This window comes from Anomalospiza imberbis, chromosome 28 (genome assembly GCF_031753505.1).
Source record: "Anomalospiza imberbis isolate Cuckoo-Finch-1a 21T00152 chromosome 28, ASM3175350v1, whole genome shotgun sequence".
NCBI lineage: Eukaryota > Metazoa > Chordata > Aves > Passeriformes > Viduidae > Anomalospiza > Anomalospiza imberbis.
This window is the reverse complement of record NC_089708.1, coordinates 2,572,025-2,592,411: the sequence shown is the minus strand read 5'-3', so window position 1 is coordinate 2,592,411 and position 20,387 is coordinate 2,572,025. Positions and strand designations below refer to the sequence as shown.

Here is a 20,387-nt window from a genome sequence, read left to right as displayed (position 1 = left end):
CTTACTCTAAGGAACTCCACCTCTGCTCATGCCCAAAGCTTTTTCAGAAGACAGAAACAGGTTCCTCACTTCCTTCTCTTCCCTCTCAAGAAGGGATTCCTTCATTCACTGCAGACAATCTCTGTTTAGTATATTTTTGCAATCTAGAAGCAAGTATTTGCAGATTTCAACAGCAATTTATAAGGAATGGTCAAGCACATGGGAAACAAACCCGTGGAGCAATTGCAGCTGGAAGGACACATTTGACTCTGTGGTTTAATTGCTAAAGACAAATTTATCAGATAGAAGAATTTTTTAGTTCTCTTCATTACTTGCCATTACTGTACCAGACCAAAGCTCTAAGCCAGTCTGCCACACAGTTCAGATCTTCAAGCACTTTAGGCATCAAGACAAGGAAAATGAGTTCTATGTTATCCAGACAATGAGTAAGAAAGTAAGTGAGGAAATACAAGTGGGAAAGAGAAGAAAACTGCACTTGAGAGACAACACAAGGCTCTAAGAAGCACCTTCACTTCAGAAAATTAGAGATGCCTGAAACTTCTTTCAATCTTAGCTCAAGAGTTTCTGCTGCTTCCAAGTGGTTTTGGTCACTCCTGTCCTTCCCACACACAGAGTTTGTGCTTCTCCTTCTCTGGGTGGGAGCCCAGGGCGTTTCTTGAGCTGTGGCTTCACAGAGGCTTCTCCTCCTCCACCTCCTGCCAGGACCAGCAGCAAGAGGAGCAGAGTCCTCATTCTCCTTCCCTGAGGCTGGGAAGGGGAGGAGGTTTTGTTCCCTGTGGTGAATATTCTCAGATCCTGCCAGGATGGACGTGCTGATGCTTCTCCTGACTTTGGGAGCAGCTGGGAGGGGAGGCTGCTTGGGAATCTCACTGGGAAGCTGAATCCATGCGAGTCCCTTACTTGCAGCATCCTTGCTCAGCCTCATGCTGCGCCTCACCCTGACCTCAGCACTGGCACTGCTCCTCCTCCTGCAGGCCTGCAGGGATCCCTCCTTCGCCCGGGGGACTGATAAAACTTCTTCCACATTGTAAGAGCAAACTGGAAGATCAGCCCCAGTTATTTCCAGGTTTTCAACAGGAGGGCAGTAGAAGGCACTGCTGCTTCTTCTTCTTCGTCTCCTTGCCGGATCATCTCTGACAGAATACTTTTGAGGACACTCGGCTCTCTGGGCACCTTCCTGTACATCCAGTTGTTCCAGAATTTCCAGCCCACTTAGAAGATTTCCTTGTAATTCTTCCTTTTCTATCAAGGAACTGCTTTCTTTTGCTGCTTTTTCACATGGAGTCTCTTTGCCTTGCTGGAAATAATCAGATGTATCAAAATCACCTTCAGCATCTGGCACAGCATTTGGAAACTGGGGAGATTAAAAAAAAAAAATCTTGATTTTTTTAAAAATATAGGCAAGAGGTAATCCATAAAAACCTGGTTTCAAACAGCTGAACTGGCTACTGTTCTCCTTACCACGTGAGTCTCCAAAATCCCAGCACCTGTCAGGGAATCCTGCAGGCTGGAATCTGTTTCAGTGTGAGGCCAAACTTGGGTTGCTTGGGAAGCAGAGAATGCTGGAATGGCCAGGGTTGGAAGAGACCTCAAGATCATCCCATTCCACCCCCTGCCATGGGCCCAGGCTGCTCAGAGGCTCAGCTGAGTTCTGAATGCCCAGCACCTCCTTCCAAGGATGGCCTCCAGGCTGCCTGATCCCCAGCTTAACCACTCTCAGTGCTTTCCCCCCAAACATCACTTGTGTGATCCCTCAGCCCAGCAGTTACCTCAGGAGCAGTCTCCAGGCTCCCTGGCACCTCAGAGTCTCCAGGCACAGAGCTGGTGGCTGCTGCCTCCTCCAGGAGCCCAGGGCTTGGGCACACAGCAGCTGCACAGAGCCCCCTCGCATGCATCCTTGCAGCCTGGGGCTCCTGGGCAGTGTCCCTGCAGGCATCCCTGCATTTGGGATCACCCCAGCTTGCACCCTCTGAAGGAGAGCAAACACGTGGTTAATTGACTGAGTGCACAAAATCTTCCATGTACTACAAGAAAAGCTTCATGGTCATTTACTGCAGATATAAATTATTTTACTTATTATACTTATTTACCTATATAAAAATAACCTTCTAAACAACCATCCCAGATAAAGAGTGGGGAACAAACCCAACAGAAAACTCTGCACATACTTTAACTCTCCATGCCCAACTCATCAGCTTAAAGACTAGGAAAACAGCAGTACCCAAAGTAAAGAGGTGGACTTTTTGTCAGATTTACACTGGAGTCCAACAAGAACTGAATTTATCAGTTGGACATTATTAATTTATTAGACCCTCCAGACCCAGCTATTACAGAAGTAAGTAAAACTAATTTTTTTTTTGTTTGTTTAATTGCTGAAATATAGGAATAGAAAGAGCAAAGCAAAACAAAACTAAAACCCAAATTACCTGTAAAAAGTGCATCTGCCTTTGGTGAGTCTGGAGATGACACAGAAGAGAAAACCTCTGGAATTTCAGGGATAGGGCTGAGCAGGGGTTTCTTAGAAGCAATTTCTCTTTCCCCATACAAAGATTTCTTCACTTTTTTCTTTCTTCTTTTCCCATAGCTTGGGTGTTTTGTTTTCTGAAAATATCGAGAAGGAGAATAAAGCGCAGTGAAATTTTAATCATCCTCTATAATATTTTTCAATAAGTGACCCCATTACTGGTTTTTGATGGATGACAACTGTTTCCCCTAAAAGGAAGGTTCCACTTCTTCTGCCAGCTACAGAATAATCTAGAAACTCAAAAGCAAAAAAGAATTACTTTTCTAACATGCAAGGACTTGGTGAGGGAAGAACCACAAACTCATTTGTTGGCCCTCAAGTCTGAGAAGTGGCACACAAACACCTCTCTCCACAAAGCTCCTTTTGGCCCTACAAGAACCCAAGCCCTCAAGTCAGGAAGGAAAAGGGATGGGGCGGGAAATGCAGGAAAACACGATGGGGATGAAGAAGAAAATATTGGCAGCAACAGGAAGATCAAAATAATCCTGTAACACACAAGGAGAAACACATGGAGAGTGAAATAAATAAAAATAAAAGCAGAATTCAGCAACTGCAGTGGCTGACACTCACCTGGGTCTTCTTGGGAGCAGCTGTGGTTGGATTCTTCTGTCTCTGAATCTTGCTCCTTCTTGGATTTTTAGTGTCTTTGTCACTATCAGCATTTGGCATTTGGTGTTCAGTATCAGTGTCTTTGTCATTATCAGTGGCTCCTGAGCTGCTGCCATCAGTGTCCTGTGCCACGGCCCTGCATTGCTGAGGAACAGGGTTTGGGGTGGTTGGGGGCACCTGCTGCTTAGAAAAACCCCCCAGAGTCCAACAGGCACAGGAATCAAATGGAATTCATCTCTTATCACCTCATTAGGGGTTGGCACAACTGGGAATTAAATATTACAGACTCATTTCCCACAGTACAATCCAGTCCTGTTTGTATTAGAATGAAAATTACAGTAAATTTTCATCTCCAGTTATTTAAGAAAATGGGTTACTTTTTTTATATTCTACTATTTCTTGCCTTCCCCTCCTACCAGAGCTGTCCAACACTGAAGTCTGAAAGCACTTCTTGTACAATCAATTCTATGCCTTGAACTTCCAGCAACCAGAACATTTTGTCAGATTATTTGGAAAAGCTCCTGGAAAATTCAATAGAAATTGTCCATTTAAAGTATCAGGCTGTGTCACTATAGCACACCAGAAAACACGACACACGCCTCTGCTCTTGAGATGGTAAAAAGAGAAGGATTTATTTCTGACTCCAACATTCAGAGTTTTCCAAAGGTGCCAGTGGATTGGAGGGTGAACGTGCCACCTCTCCAACGACACTGCACAAACCACCAGTCCATCAAATTTCTCCTCCTCCACGAAGGAATGCAAAACAATAAGTTATTTACAGAAATTTGTGTGAGAAAGTTTGTTACAAGAATGTAAACTCAGAAGGCTTCAGAAAATCTTAAAAAAATCAGGGTGACAAGGCTGTATTTTTAACAACTGGAAAACCACTTTTACTGAAAAATCTCATTTCCTCAAGGCACTAAGAGGAGGAATTTCCATATACCTGGATGTGGATAATCCTCATACCTGAGGCTGGAAAAACTTTAAGCATCAAGAAAGATAAAAGAACAATTCTGCCTGAAGAAGCTGAAATAAACAAAATAAATTTCATCACCAAGGAAACTCACCTTCCTTTTGGTAGAAGAACGAGTTGTTATTTCAGGTTTGTCAGTCTCTGCTGCTAAAAATGGGAAAAAAAAGGACTTTTAATCAGTTTCAATGCAAGTTAATCACATTTTGAGGAAATTATCTACATAATTTCTGATGTTATGCACTTCAGCCACTTTAGTCTCGAGTATAAACTTAATCTTGAGGACTATCAAACATGGCAAGATAAAAATTCTACATTGCTCTACCAAATAGAGGAAAACTCAGCTTGGAAGGATTTGGTAACAATAATTACAACATCCTAAGCTTTCAAAAAATAAATATGCACAACCCACTTTCAATTCTTTTGTTGTTGGTTGCTGTTTAGAAGTCATCAAAATTACAGTATCAGAATAAAGACTCTTAAAAAAAATTACTTTAAGCAGTAAAATTTTCACAGAAGGATATGACAAGTTTAAATAAGAACCACTTAACTTAAAGGTCAGGTAAACACTGCAGCTACTGCAAGGAGCTTCAGAAGAAAACCTTTCAATTTAAATGCTAGCATTCAAGTTTTAGCACAATTGAAATATAACCCCTGTATTAAAAAAATACAAACAGAAAAATAAACCAAAGCCCTCAACTCTCAGTTTTCAGGTACTAAAAGATTCATTATCTATTGAAAAAAACCCAAGTCGGGGTTACCTTCTGCAATTTCAACAGATGAAGGGGCTTCTGCAGCAACAGAACCTTCCAGGAATTCTGGGAGAGGCTCAACACCTTCCTTCAAACAAAAAATGACATTTCTTAGCAATAAACTACAGCAGACATTTGATGGACCTTGTCCGTCAGTGTTTGCAGACAAAGTGGTTTTAATTTGTTTCCTTAAAGAAAACACCTTTGCTCTGTGTGGCAAAAAGAAACACAGCAGCAAAACAGAAGAAAAAGTCAAGGGGAAAACATTTCAAGGTTCAGAAATGTTCTAAAACAGCTCTCCAGGCCTAAGTGCTGTTCAGAATTCCTAAAAACTCAACTTCTCCATGCGATTCTGTAACTCCAAGCAGACTCTACTTTTATATTTCAGCAACTTCTTTGCAAAACCCAGCAGGCTAGGGGGGAAAATGAACTAAGAATTGACAGGGAATAGAGACCAAGAAACTCACATCATCCCAACCAAAATCCAGGAGGGGCAAAGGCTCCTCGGAGAGGCCTGGCCTTGCCCAGGGGCTCTGCCCCAGGGGACGCCCCGGGGAGGCTCCTCTGCGTAAGGGGGTATTGGCAGGCAGGCTTTGGTCAAAGATTTCGGGGCTCAGGACTTCCCCAAAAGTCACTTTTTTCTTCTTTGGTGTTTTGGAGCTCTGACTGTCAGTACTCTCTGTTGGAATAAAATGAAACAAACAGTTGAGTGAAGGGGATCTGGCACAGAGCAGAGGCTTTGCAAGAGATTTAAATATTCTCCAAAAAATCACCACCCGAACAATCAGCAAAACACCATCTTTACATGGCCTCTGAGGCCAGCCAGGGTTTTCTCTCTGGATTTATTAAAAAAATCAAGGAAGAAACAAACTAAAAATGACTACCTGTTCCCCAAGTTTCAAAGTATAAAACTGCTTTTAAAATCAGGAGTTCTATTCTGGTGCTCAAGGCTTTCTGAAGTTCTGAGGTGGGATTTTTTTGATAGACTTTCCTTTCCTTGGCAATCTTGTTTTCCATGTCATCAGCAGGATGCCACAAGGAGGTCATTCAGTGGTGATTAATATCAATAACCAGACTTAGCAAAGAGACAAAAAACTTATCACCACAATATTTTACTTATTTAAAAAAGAAATAAAGAAAGCCAAGAGATTTTTTTTCTTAGAAAGGGGAATCTGACCTGTTTGCAATGTTTCAAAGGCTTTTACACAACTGGAGACTGCAGCAGATTCATCTTCTCCTCTGTCAATGGCACTGTTTAAGTATTCCTGTCAAATTTAAGATATACAGTTCAATAAAATTTAATTAAAATATTGCCCTCTAAGCAGCATTTAATAAGCAGTCATTTTGTTTAACCAAACTTCCTTGTTTGCTGCATGAATAAAACCCAAAAACATTCATTTAATAGAATCCTGGAATGGTTCAGGTGGGAAGGGAGCTTAAAATGACGCAGTGCCACCCCTGCCATGGCAGGGACACCTCCCACTGTCCCAGGCTGCTCCAAGCCCTGGCCTGGAACACAGCCAGGGATGGGGCAGCCACAGCTTCTTTGGGAATTCCATCCCCCACCCCACTCTCCCAGGGAACAATTCCTTCCCAAGATCTCATCTAACCCTGCCCTTTGTCAGTTTGAAGCCATTGCTGTGTCCTGGCACTCCAGACCTTTGTAAAGTCCCTATTTTTCCTGTCACCCCTTCAGGTCCTGAAGGTGCAACTGGGTCCCCCCTGATCCTCTCTGCTCCAAGCAAAGCTCCCAGGATGACCAAGCAGCATGAAATCATTTCCAAACCATTCCCAAGCCACAGCAATCAGTCACCAAAGCACCTTTATGCTCATCCTTAGTGCGAGCTCTGAATCGGCCTCGGGGCTGCGGGGGAGCTCCTTGGCTGGGGTTTTTTTCAGGATGGGTCTCGGCAGGGAGCTGCTCTGGGAGAGGTCAGTGCAGGGAGTGCTCCCAGGGGCTTGGCTGCCCCCCAGCATTGCCAGGCTCTCATCTTCCCCAGCCCCAGCCTTCCTTGTGCCGAGGTCCACGACTGCATCACCAGCGCCGCTGTGCTCGGGCCTGTGAGCTGCGGAGCAAGCACAGAGCTGTGACACTGCAGCGTCGAAGGAAAAGCGACAAAACTTTAGTACTGAAAACAGGAGGATAAAAGCACACACATCTCCACAGAGCCTGTGCAGAAACACCCCCACTAAAATCCACCCGTCTGTAAATTCTGGCTCTTTTTGTGCCAAATGTACATTTGCTATTTTCAGAAATTTATAGAACATACTAAAAAGAAGCACTGGATGAATAAAAAGTTTTATCAGGTTTCTACTGCATCCTAAATTGTAGACAAGATGACAAATGTCAGCTGAAACACTTCCTGACAAATATTCTAGTATTTTTATTTCCTAACGAGAGTTTAACAAAGATTGTAACAGTGCTGAATCCTCTTACCATGGCCTGTTTCCAGGGTATCTCCAGCAACAACAGTGTCCACGGATTTAATAGGATTTTGCTGCTCATAAACCCATTCCTAAAGAAAGAGTTACAGGATTTTCACAACAGCACAAACTATGGAGGGTTTTAATCCCAGACAAGGATTTCAGAGTTTTTTTCCATCATCCACTATTTCAGCTGAACTTAATTTTCCCAAAACAGCCGGGGAAATGCTTAGAATACACTTATTTAATTAATTGCTTAGCAGGATTAGACATGGCAAATGAAGAAATTGTCTGTTTTAATGTCTAACTTAGAGGTTTCTCCCCAGTTCAAAGCACCTTTGCAGCAGCAGCAGGGTCAGTGACAGTCACAGCTCGGCATGGGGACAAGATGCTGCAGATCCTGAGCTTGCTCCTGCTGCTCTCGCTCCCATTTTCACTTACATTTTCTTTCAAAGCAGCTCCTCTGTTGCCCAACATAAACTTTTCGCTCCACTGCTCCGGGTTTGGCTCTCTCTTAGAAGGTGCTTTGTTCCGAGCTGCATCAATTAAAAATAAAACAGAACTCAAACAGATCACAAAGACAAACTTCAGGTTTTTCAATGAATTCTTTTTGTATTTCTTCATCAAGAGGTGCAAAAAGTCAGGAAATGTTCTAGGCAGGGAGAAGAACAAATTTTTTAGATCTACTTTGAAAATAACATTACCAACCTTCAAAACAAAATAAGAGATTCTTTTCATATAAATGTTGTTAAGAACAGCAATAACAGAGAAGTAAAACGAAAACCATTCTCTGTTTCATGGAACAAAGTGCAAAACCATTAATGCTTAGTGAGAAATCCATCAAAGAGTACAAATCTAGGAACTAAAACTCTGGAAAGAGACCCAAAAATATGAGTTTTCAGAGAAACCACGAATCAGGGTGCATTAAGATGTTTTAAACAAACAAAAGAAACCTCAAACCAAGCAAAAACACCTGTGCCAAGCCTTATAAAGGAAGATTATTTTGTTTTATAAGTATTTCTAGTTTCATGCTTTCAGCCTAAGGGAAGAGCTGATATTTAAGGTTGTGACCAGGATATTTAATCAACTTACAGGAACCTCCTTCCTGGGAAGGCTCCCCCAGGTGTGAGGGCCCAGCCTCCCCCTCAGCTTCTTGCAGGGATTCAAAGGAGGCTTGGAAAGCATCGATTTTGTCCTTCAGTGACCTCACATTTGCAGGTTTAAAAGGACTGATCTGCCAAAACAAAATTAATCCCATCAGGCATTTCTTCTCTCACTATTTGAGCTTTAATGTTTTGTATTTGCACTTTGACATAAAACACAAATAATCTAGCATTTAATCTGGCTGCAATTACATCGGTACAATAAAAAATAATAGAAAAAAAAAGGAACTTAACCCAGAAATCTGGTACATTTTATTGCATTTAATCTGTTCCTCTTGTCTAGAATTTGCTTTCTGACAGCCCAGGACAGTTCAAGTTATGAACAAATCTGATTAAACAAGTCACTCATGCTTGAAATTGACTTCACTTGGAACCAGCAACAGTTTAATTACCCAAAAACCAAGTGCAGTAAACACAGGAAAGCAACAAGAATTAAAATTGATCAGCAAGCTGCACATGGAGAAGAAATTCCAGCCTCTGTGCAGTGCAAACAAAACCTGGAACATTCCCTTGTCCTGAAGCCAGGTGACCAAGGGACAACAGCAAATGAAGGCCATGGTTGTCCCTTTTGCTGGACTCTCCCCAGGACTCATCTCCCCTCCTCCCAGCACTAGCTGGCTCCTGGGGGAATGCAAGTTCCCCATCAGGTATTTGGGAAGGACTCTCACCTGGGTGAAAGCTTCTTTCTGTCTGCTGCTCCTCTGCTGGGCCAGGTACCGGATCAGGGTGTTGTTTTCTGGTGATCCCCTCAATCCAATGGTTGATCTTCTCCTAAATTTTAGTGAAGCTGGAGAAGGCCCTGAAAAGGGGACGAGAGGTTAAAAAGAAAAACAAAGCACAAAACCACAAAAACGTTTTGTAATACCTAAAGCTTTAAAATGGTAATTTTTTATCTTTAAGGTTGATTAATGCTACTTATTCAAAGATCCAAAATTACCTGCTTAGCCCAAGAAACCTCCCTGAGCACATCAAATAACCACAAACCAAGTCTGCCTTTTAGCTTTCCGGTTGTTTGTTAGTGTGTACCAATACTTGCAGAATTTGTCTTGCAATTCCCTTGTGAAACTCAAGACATTTCATTAACTGAAGAGAGATACCCAGGGAGCATTTAACTGGGCAGGATATGCCCTGTACAGTTAAATGGTGTCATTGTCCTGCCCTATAAAGATGTTGCAGCAACAGCCTCTCAGAGAGTGCTCCTGAGCACATCCAAACTCTGATCACCTGAACCTGCCCTAAATTAGAGCCTTTGGAATGAGGCTGGACTAAAGGAGCTGGAGAAGCCCCTCTGAGAAGGACAAAAGTCATCTGTCACCCCAGCCTCACCCGTGGGTTGTGTCCCAAAACTCTCCCGAGTGATCCCAAACTCAGCATTTATCACAGCAGCAAAATCAACGGGTTTTTTCCTCTGTTCAGACAGTCCAAAAGCAGGCTTTCCTTCCACTTTGTCCCCCTCAGGAGTGGAGAAGTCATTTCCCAAGGGACCAGCTCGGCTGCTGGACAAATCCTCCTTCGCGTGCAAAGGCAAGGGGGGCTCACTGAGCACATCCCCCCCGAGGGCCCCAGAGCAGCCCCCAGGGAGCTGCCAGCCCAGGTCAGCCCCCTGCGGGTGACACAAGCTCTCCTCGGGGCCTCTGGGGCATTTCAGGGCACGTTTTGGTGACCACGTCTGCTTCCCAGCAGTGAAATTCTCCTTCCTGGATGGTCTGAGGACTTTGGACTTGGTCACTTCGCAGCTCTTCTGGGCTCTTGGTGGAGGGAAAGAGGCATCTTCCTTCTGTTCAGAACAGCCACTCTCATTTTCTCTGACTTTCAGGGGAGTTTTAGATCCTCTGAACATTGTTTGGGACTTATATGAAGGAACATCCACTCAGCCTTTGCTGCTGTAATTACAGATTCCTATTAAAAAGAAAAAAAAAATCTTATTTCTTACTAAGAGCAAGAGCTCACTACCATACTCGAGCTTCTCCCAAACCCACATTTTTCCTGGACATGGTGTTTAATAGCGGGGTGGGAAGGGAAATTGATCCCCAAAAACCTGCAGGGAGAGGACACAAGGGGCAGGGACCAGAAAGAAAACCACAGAGCAATAAAAACCTGCATTATAAACAGGCACAGGAGGGGCTCAGGGTAAGGAGCCACAAGGCCGTGATTTCCCTCTGTCAAACGTCACATTACTATAAATATGTATAAAACATGTTTTATAAAACACAACAGTCACAATCACACCGCGACTGTTTTGCTCCAAGTGTTACAATAAATACCAGCAATTTAATACTACTTTTAATAGCACTAGTTAGCAGCAGCAGAAAGAGAATGCAAGTCTTGGAAAGAAATCAGCAGAAGAAACAACACTAGAAATATATTATTTTTTACTATCATTAGCTTCTAAGTAGAAGCTTTAAAAAGCTAGGGGTTTTTTTTTGCAGTCAGTTTCTTGAAGTTAACGACGTACAACTCCACAACGTGACTCCGAAACTTCGCTCCTGCAAACGCGTGCACTTTTCGAAACAAAATTACCGGAATTAACCTGCTTTACAACGCCTGGACAACCGCTTTCTTTCTTATTCTTTTTCTGCTCTCAGGCCCCAGCGGAGGCCGGTGGCGACAGTCACAGCCAGCAGCCGAGGAGGGGAAAACACCCGACCCGGGGCTCCCCTGGTCCGCACCGTCCCTGGGCACTCGCTCCCGGGGTGTTCCCGGGGTGTTCCCGGGGTGTTCCCGGGGTGTTCCCGGGGTGTTCCCGGGGTGTTCCCGGGGTGTTCCCGGGGTGTTCCCGGGTACCCCCGCTCCCGCCAGCCGCCCTCACCCTCACCTCGGCCCGCGCCCGGCCCGCCTCACGCTTTCAAACCGCGCCACGCCCCTGCGGATCCCTCCGCGCCCCCGCCCCTCCGCCCACCCCCGCGCCCGCCGCAGCCTCCCCGGCCCCAGCCAGCACCGCAGCACCGGCGGATCGCGGGGGCGGCCGCTGGCCGCTGCTCTGCCCCGGGGGTCCGCGCGGCTTGCGGGGACAGGGGGGACTCTTTGAGTCGGCGGAGAGATCGCGGGCCGTTGGGCCGCAGCACGGCTGTGGTGCGGCCGGGAAAAAAAAATAAAAGGATTAAACGAGTTCATTCAACGGCCCGCGCGCACGTGACGGGCGGCAGCCAATCGCAGAGGGCTCATGCAAATATGGATGCTTCTTCTGGTCGCGATTGGCTGCCGCGCCGGCTTTGTCCCGCCTCCTCGCTGCCCATTGGACTGACACGCGGCGCTGATTGGCCGTGGGGGCTGCCCGTCAGCGCCCGCCTCTTCCGGGTGGCGGCGCGGCGGCGGGCGCAGCATGAGGCGGGTGACGCTGTTCGTCAACGGCAGCGCCCGCAACGGGAAGGTGAGGCCGGGCCCCACGGCCCGCGGCGGGTCCCGCTCCCCGCGGGGCCCTGCCCGGCCCTCCCGCAGCCTCCCGGGGCAGCCGGGCCTGCGCCGCGCCGCGCCGCGCCGGCGGGGAGCGGGGCGCGGGGTCCCCCCTCAGTGCCTGTGGAGGGAATCGCGACAGGCGGGTCCCCCCTCAGTGACCGTGGAGGGAATCGCGACAGGCGGGTCCCCCCTCAGTGCCTGGGGAGGGGATCGCGACAGGCGGGTCCCCCCTCAGTGCCTGTGGAGGGGATCGCGACAGGCGGGTCCCCCCTCAGTGCCTGGGGAGGGAATCGCGACAGGCGGGTCCCCCCTCAGTGCCTGTGGAGGGAATCGCGACAGGCGGGTCCCCCCTCAGTGCGTGGGGAGGGGATCGCGACAGGCGGGTCCTCCCTCAGTGCCTGGGGAGGGGATCGCGACAGGCGGGTCCCCCCTCAGTGCCTGTGGAGGGAATCGCGACAGGCGGGTCCCCCCTCAGTGCCTGTGGAGGGAATCGCGACAGGCGGGTCCCCCCTCAGTGCCTGTGGAGGGGATCGCGACAGGCGGGTCCCCCCTCAGTGCCTGGGGCGGGAATCGCGACAGGCGGGTCCTCCCTCAGTGCCTGTGGAGGGGATCGCGACAGGCGGGTCCCCCCTCAGTGCCTGGGGAGGGAATCGCGACAGGCGGGTCCGCCCTCAGTGCCCGGGGAGGGGATCGCGACAGGCGGGTCCCCCCTCAGTGCCTGTGGAGGGGATCGCGACAGGCGGGTCCCCTCTCAGTGTCTGTGGAGGGAATCGCGACAGGCGGGTCCCCCCTCAGTGCCCGGGGAGGGAATCGCGACAGGCGGGTCCCCCCTCAGTGCCTGTGGAGGGGATCGCGACAGGCGGGTCCTCCCTCAGTGCCTGGGGAGGGAATCGCGACAGGCGGGTCCCCCCTCAGTGCCCGGGGAGGGGATCGCGACAGGCGGGGATCTGTCGCGGGTGGAGGCGCCTGGGCAGTCGCGTCCGGCTGCTCGTGTCGGGCATGGCTGTGGGATGGGGGCTCTGGGGGCAGACGGGCCCTTCGTGGGGGTACCCTGGGAATAATCGCATTTAGTTGTTGAAAACCTCGCTAAAATCGTCTCGAGACGGAAACCGGTGACTTTTGGGCCCGACCAGTGCTTGTGCAGCAGAGGAAAAGGCCCTGGGATGCAGTTCCGCAGAGAGCCCCCGGTCCTGATGTTTCCGTGCACATGCTGAGCGCAGACGTGGATGTGGCTCTGCTTTACCGTGTAATTCAGCACCTCTGCCCGCCGTCCCGCTGTTTCCACCCGGGCCCGCAGTGCAGGACTTCACGGGACCGCATTTCAGCCTTGCAGTTCTGCTAAACTGTGGCCTGATTTTCCACCCACCGCCTGAGTGCAGGCAGTTCACGTGCCTGTCCTTTAATCCTTGGGTTTAGGGAGGGAAGTTCATTTGGGAGAGGCTTGGAACAGAACGAGTAGCAGTGTTTCTTTAGAGAAAGAAATAGCTGAATTATATTCCTACAGCACCAATATTATTCCCTCACTGCTGTTGCAGTGAGTTTTGGTGGGAGCTGTGCAAGTCACCCTGGTTTTGTGTTCCAGCACCAAAGCTGGTCTTTTCCCTTGTTTCTTGGTCAAGATCCAAATGGATTTTGCTCCTCCTAACAGCCCTGATAAACCTCAAGTGGCAGGACTTTTGGAGCACGCTTTCCTGGGTTTGTTTTTATTCACAGCCTCCTCTCTTCTCTCCTCCCCCAGGTCGTGGCTGTGTATGGGACTCTCTCAGATTTGCTCTCTGTGGCCAGCAACAAGCTTGGGATAAAAGCCACCAGCGTTTACAACGGGAAGGGGGGGCTCATTGATGATATTGCTTTGATTAGGTGAGGATCAGCCAGGAAAAGGCAAATCAGGGCTGTGGATTAAGAGACTAACCTGTTAATCCCCCTTAATCCATACCCAGTGCTTTCCCTAAAACCAGATGTGATCATTTCCAGCCAGGATGCCCAAAGGTCCTCTGTGTGTTTCTGACTTCAAACCATTTATTGATTCAGAACTTGATACAAGCTGTGCTTGAGGCCTTTTCACCTCCTCCTGTGTTGATGCCAGGGCAATGTTTGTGCCATGAAATCCCCACTGCTCCAGTCAGCCCTGGAATGGGGGGATTTCTGTAAAGGAGACAAATTCTGTCAGTACTCTGGCTTCACAGAATAGTCCCAGACTGGGGAGAGAAGCAACTTTTGTAAGAATTAATTGATTACACAAGTGGTCCCTACCTGGCTGCGGCAGATAAAATCTCTGGTGAAGTCCATCCATTCCAGTCCAGTAGAACTTTCAAAATACAGATAAGAGTCAGGTACAGAAGTTCCAGCTAATGGCCACTGGTCATAATTTACCTGAAAGAACCAGGAGAGGTTCCACTGTCAATTGGATGAACAATAAATTATGATTAACCTTCTTTTTCTCTTCCCTCTGCCCCTCCTGTCTCAGGGATGATGATGTTTTGTTTGTCTGTGAAGGGGAGCCCTTCATTGGTGAGTCTGTAATTCTTATGTTTAACCCTCTATTTAATAGACTTTATTTTGCATTCATATAAACTTAAGATGATATTTTGTGGTGTTTTCAGAAGATACCTCTCTGTAATTAAAGAATATTAACGATTTTTTTCCAGTAATTACTTTGTTTCTTCTCTGCAGATCCTCAGACTGATGGGAGAGCTCAGGAGGAGCTGACGGGGTCCCACACAGACTGGCTGACTCTCAATGTGGGAGGCAGATATTTCACCACCACCCGGTAAAAATGGTCTTCAAAACCTTCATTTCAATAAAGCAAAATACCCTAAAAAGTAACTTACTGTCAAGCAGGAGGTCTTTGACTCCTGCAGCTTTCTCTGTATTTTATGTTTGCCGCCCCAGTTTTGCAAGAAATTAATTCTTAAACATTTACAGATGAAAGAAAAGTAAAGTTGGACTGCTTTTGTTTTCTAGGAGCACTTTGGTTAACAAAGAACCTGACAGTATGTTGGCACACATGTTCAAAGACAAAGGTGAGTATGCTGAGATGAACTTTATTATTTTTAAGTAGTAAATGAGCAAAGTAGGCAAAAGTCACTGTCAGGCTGAGGCTCTTATTCATAAAGTAAAATATGCAAAGTATGTTAAAGTACCAGAGCAGAACAGGGAATTATTTTTTAATAACTTTATTTCTCTCTTTATCATCTCACCACCTAATGTTGATCATCTGTCTCACAAGCTGCAAATGCAGCTCCCATCCATTGTGAGTAGTTTGGGTCCTTTGTTTGTTTATTTGATTTGAGATTTTTGTCTTGTTGCATCTTCCTCAGTTTTGTCAGCAGAGCCAGTGAGCAAACTGCACGAGGCAGCCTTGGGGAGACAATCAGACTAAAATTTCAGTGCTGCTTTTATCCTAGCCAGGATTCTTTTGTTTGTGGTAAAAATTCAGTTATTCAGAGCAGGAACAAGGTCATTTTAAGCTGATTTTTTCCCCCCACTCCTCTTTTCCTTTCTTCTCTCTCCGAACCGCCCTTCCAAGTGGAATGTTTGCTATTCCAGTCCCCTTTGGTAATAAAAAACTCTGAAAACTGAAGCAAATGCTCTTCTATTACTACATCAAAAGTAATTTTATATATATATATGTTGTGGAAACAGATGCTTGGGGGAATAAGCAAGATCCTAGAGGAGCTTTCCTCATTGACCGCAGTCCCGAGTATTTTGAGCCCATTTTGAACTATTTGCGGCACGGACAGCTCATTGTAAATGATGGCATTAATTTGCTAGGTAGGTATTACCTGTCTGACATCTCCTAAATTATTCCTCCTTGGAGTTAAAGCTTTGCCCGTGGTGAAGCCAGGGGGAGCTTTGTGTGCTCATCCCCGTGGTTGGGAGTTTTCCTTTGGTGGATTTATTCTCAGCAGTGCAGCTCCATGTGCTTGCTTTAATGAGGATAGGCTGGTTATTTCTCTTTGGAGCATTAAAAACCCATACTGGATTAATATCTGGAATTCTGGAGTTGATCTCTTTAACCTAATGCTGGTGTTGGAAATGTCGTGTCTGAGTTATGTTTTTCCTTTTAGCTGCAAGCAAACTTTTTCTCTCTCCCCAGTTACATCCAGTATAATGTGTGTGTGTTCTCCAGTAAGGGGAGAGAAGGGTGCTGCTCTCTGGATCAGCAGTTCTCTGGAATAACCAGCACTGCTTTGTTTGTAGGGGTTTTGGAGGAAGCCAGGTTTTTTGGGATCGACTCCCTCATTGAACACCTGGAAATTGCTATTAAGGTACCTTGCTCTCTGTAAGCTCTGGATGCACGTCCTGCTGTCCCAGGGAACGTGAAACTCAGTGCTGTCCCTCTCCCCAGAACTCCCAGCCAGCTGAGGATCACTCTCCCATCTCTCGGAAGGAGTTCGTCCGATTCCTGCTGGCAACGCCCACCAAGTCCGAGCTGCGCTGTCAGGTGAGGGAGCTCAGCCTTTGTCTTTCCAGCAAAACTCCAGGAATTGTTTCCTAGCACCTGATCCAACCCTGTCCTCTTACAGTTTAAAACCACAGCCTGTTTTTAGGAAATATCCACATCTTGAGAGCTTTGCATTTCCATTTCATGGTATTATGTAATAGAGTAAATGATCTTGTGAGTGTGTGTTTATTTGGGACCATGGAATGCTTTGGGCTTGAAGGAACCTTAAGGATAATCTTGTTCCAATCTGCCATGGGCAGGGACACCTTCCACTGTCCCAGGCTGCTCCAGCCTGGCCTTGGAGGATTCCAGGGATGGGGCAGCCTCAGCTGCTCTGGAATTCTATTGCAGCCCCTCTCCATCCTCACAGGGAGGAATTTCTTCCCAATATCCCATCTAAACCTGATCTCCAAATCCATTGCCCCTTGTCCTGGCATTGTCTGTCCATATAAAAAGTCTCTGCCATCTTTTTACCAGCCCCTTTAAGGTACTGGAAGTGTGTCAGTACATCTGTTTATCTGCACAGATTTATATACACAACTACCCAGACGTGCTTCTTTTAATTCTTTCGTGTCCAGACCTACCCTTCCCTTCTGTGACCATTTTAGGGGTGTTCACTGGCTTTTCCAGGGTCTGAATTTCAGTGGAGCTGACCTTTCCCGCCTGGATCTTCGCTACATCAACTTCAAGATGGCCAATCTGAGCCGCTGCAACCTGGCCCATGCCAACCTGTGCTGTGCCAACCTGGAGAGAGCTGACCTGTCTGGATCCGTGCTGGATGTAAGGATGCTGCACCCTGGGCAGCCTGGGCTGCCCTGCACTTGTCTCAGGAAACAGGAATTGGAACAAAAAAATCAGTTTCCCAATGTTTTCTGTGATTGTTCCACTTACAGCGCTCCCACACTTCCTCACAGTGACAGGGGGGCTGTGCTTTGGGGGCCTCAGTTGCAGTGCAGAATTTAAATCTGTGGTCTGCTGATCTTTGGTGTTTATCTTGACACCCTCATGACTCACATCCTGTCTCTGCCAGTGTGCAAACCTGCAGGGGGTGAAGATGCTGTGTTCCAACGCAGAGGGAGCATCCCTGAAGGGCTGCAACTTCGAAGATCCATCAGGCCTTAAAGCTAATTTGGAAGGTAAGTTTTTGCCTGTTAATTATTCCCTGGAATCAGCCCTGTGCCTGTACATTTATGTGGCAAAATTCAGCTGTGTTTGTACAGTCCATGGGAAGAGCCCACAGCTCCGGGCCGGTTCTGCCACATAACCATTAAATTCCCAGTTCTGCCTTGGCCTCTCCCAGTTTACCCAGCTCTTGGGAAGCATCACCTGGAGCTGCTGCATTTCTGGCTGTTTCCCTCCCAGCCCTCCGTGTGGGTGTGTTGCAGGTGCCAACCTGAAGGGTGTGGACATGGAGGGCAGTCAGATGACCGGGATTAACCTCCGAGTGGCCACGCTGAAAAACGCCAAACTCAAGAACTGCAACCTCCGAGGGGCCACGCTGGCAGGGACTGACTTGGAGGTGAGTTAGCCTTCGTTTCCTGGACATAAATATATGCATATGTACAAAAGATGGTAATTTGGGGGATTGCTGGCTTTTCTCCAGCTACAAAGTTAAATGGAGTTAAGGGAAGTGGAGTTAAACTGCTGAACAGAGTTCTGTCTCTATTAGTTAACATTATTTTTCCTTTCCCCCTTCAGAATTGTGATCTGTCAGGTTGTGACCTACAAGAAGCAAATTTGAGGGGATCTAACGTGAAAGGAGCCATCTTTGAGGAGATGCTGACACCCCTGCACATGTCCCAGAGTGTCAGATAGGGGCCAGAACACGCTGAAGAGGAAGGAATCCAAACATTCATCGTGACTTTCTTCACCTCCTCCCCTTCCTGAGTTAAAGTCATGGTTATTAGCCACCTTACATATGCAGTAGTGCCTAGGTAAACTCTTTTTGATCACTTTTGGGGAGGGAATTCTTGTTTTCAGAGGTACCAGCAGAGAGTTTGTACCTCTGTGAGCACAGTGAGGAAGTGGGCTGGTTCTGGAATCAGAGAGTGTGGCTGGTTTGAGGCGGGGGGAAGGTTCAATGGTTTCATTATTAAGCATTGCCTCACTTTGGAATGCATTTTAATTTATAAAGCACAATATATGCAATTCTATTTATTAAATCTGTAGCTGCAATATGAATAGAAAATGTTACTCCTGTACAGTAGCAACCAAGTTGAGGTTTACAGGTGTATTTCCAGTCTGGATCTGTGCCAGGGGTGGCTCGGTGTCCCCAGGGGGTGCTCAGGTCTCTGCTGGGGTGGAAGCTGATGGGAACATACCTGCTCAGAAATTGGATATCTTTAAGTAATCCTCTCCAAATGAGTGTGGAGGTGCACTGTCAGTCGCAGCTGGCGAGACAAATCCTGCTTTCACATGTCCTGACCACTCCAGGCTGGAGTTCCTGCAGTGTTTGCACCTTTTGTGGTGAATTCAATGCAGAGAGGAAAGTACAGAGCTGGCACCAAAGCAGAGAGAGGCAGAGGGGCCCCAGCTCGTGCTCTTACCCTCCCCTCATGACCTCAGCAGGTGAATCTTTCCCTCTTTCCCCTCCATGTACTATGCAAAGACTCCCTGAAAGCTCCCTGGGCATCATCCTGTTCCCAGCTGGCTCTCCCTGTTCTGTTTGGGCTGCTTCAGGTGGCTGTAAAAGCATCTTGCCTGGGGCCAGGCGCCCTCCATGCCCTCCCACACCTGCTGTGCCTGTGCAGAGAGCAGCTGGAGCTGCTGCTGTGGGGGAGTTGTGCAGGGCAGAGGCCTCAGCACCCCTGATGAGGATAAGGAGCTGCTTCCCTGTGGGATCCATGGAGTTCTCAGCTCACAACCACCTTTATTTTACACACAATCAAAAAGCACATGAAGAAACTATACCAAAAAAAAAAAGAAAAAAGGTGCATCAAGAACTTACCTCAGATGCTTAAACCACCCCAAAGTTAAAACTAACCTTGAATTTAAGGAAATCAAGCTGTTACTGTAGAAATACAAAGGAAGAAGAAGAACTGGTGGATCCCAGCTGGATTCCCACAGGAGCTGGAGTTCCACAGTTCTTCAGGGGGTTGTCTCTCCCTTGCAGTGCAATTTCTGTCGTCTTGTCTCAGTTGTTGTTACAAAAATGCTGCTTTGCCACCAGTCTGGGAGGATCAGAGATGGTTGAGGGTCAGCAAAGGATGTGTTTGGGGGGAATTGCAGGATTCTCCCTCCTTTTCAAGTTGGTTTGACTCAGGCGAGTGACGTGAGCTTTCAAGGCTCAAAGTCCCAGAGCCACGAGGTTCAGAATTGGGATTATTTCCTGCAAATCCCTCTGGATCAAGCTCTAGGACAACACTATATCCTTGGAAAAATGATCTGTAGATTCCAGGGAAATATTACAGTGTGACTTTGGAGTCCTTTCTCGCACCTCATGGCTTTTTTCAGTGGGAATGTTGTGTCTGTTGCAGTAGAAGAAGATTCCTAGGGCTAGAGAAACAAATGAATTATTTTTCTTTATCATATTTTGTAGCTGGCAGAAGTAAAACTATTGTATGGAAAAAAATTATATATATATATATATATATATCTATTTTCATAATCACTGTGTATAAAATCTCTTTGAACTTTCACTGAAGCACTATGGAATAATCACAGCATGTGGCACCATCATTCACAGCTGGATTTTAGGTACCTCTTTTGCCAGGACAGAGCTGTGTGAAGAGCCCTGTGCAGAATTTGCAGGTTCCAGCTACTTTAAGTTGCATTAATAAAAAGTGTGAAAGAAGAAGTGGCTTGGTTGTCTTCATTTTAATAAAAACCCCAAATCTTACCTGGCTTGTGTGAGAATAACAAGAATTTTTTTTGGTTTTAAGCATAAAATACCCGTTGGAAAAACAATTGTGCTTGTGGGGTTTCTGAGCCATGAATTGGGAGAATTTGCATGGGATTGGTTTTGGTTTGTCGTTCTTCTCCAAGACTTCTCAGCCTTTGTGTCCCCACCCTTTATATTTGCTTAATAAAATAGTTGGAGGCAGAATAGTCAGAGAATCGTGGAATATTCTGAGCTGGAGGGGACCCAAGGATCATAAAAGTC

The 20,387-nt window shown here is 46.8% G+C and overlaps 2 protein-coding genes across 3 annotated transcripts; one reads left to right on the top strand and one right to left on the bottom strand.

Moving 5' to 3' along the window:
- Positions 1-273: 273 nt before the first annotated feature.
- Positions 274-11,032, bottom strand: CDCA2 (cell division cycle associated 2). The gene is made up of 15 exons (XM_068174464.1): positions 10,963-11,032; positions 9,769-10,341; positions 9,111-9,241; positions 8,372-8,513; positions 7,616-7,815; positions 7,293-7,371; positions 6,677-6,921; positions 6,033-6,120; positions 5,323-5,534; positions 4,865-4,943; positions 4,201-4,253; positions 3,095-3,277; positions 2,427-2,601; positions 1,770-1,969; positions 274-1,354 (listed from the first exon to the last, which is right to left on the bottom strand). Exons 2-15 carry the CDS (start codon positions 10,280-10,282, stop codon positions 509-511), a joined length of 3,147 nt encoding a protein of 1,048 aa, XP_068030565.1. The 5' UTR covers positions 10,283-10,341; positions 10,963-11,032; the 3' UTR covers positions 274-508.
- Positions 11,033-11,671: 639 nt separating this feature from the next.
- Positions 11,672-20,081, top strand: KCTD9 (potassium channel tetramerization domain containing 9). Of its 2 annotated transcripts, XM_068174461.1 has the most exons (12): positions 11,672-11,812; positions 13,577-13,698; positions 14,306-14,349; positions 14,512-14,608; positions 14,803-14,861; positions 15,484-15,612; positions 16,042-16,109; positions 16,190-16,285; positions 16,916-17,065; positions 17,316-17,421; positions 17,671-17,804; positions 17,984-20,081. In XM_068174461.1, the coding sequence occupies exons 1-12, from the start codon at positions 11,765-11,767 to the stop codon at positions 18,098-18,100; spliced, it is 1,170 nt and encodes a 389-aa protein (XP_068030562.1). In that variant the 5' UTR covers positions 11,672-11,764; the 3' UTR covers positions 18,101-20,081. The 2 variants fall into 2 exon arrangements, with proteins under 2 accessions (XP_068030562.1, XP_068030564.1); XM_068174463.1 differs by lacking the exon at positions 15,484-15,612.
- Positions 20,082-20,387: the final 306 nt, after the last annotated feature.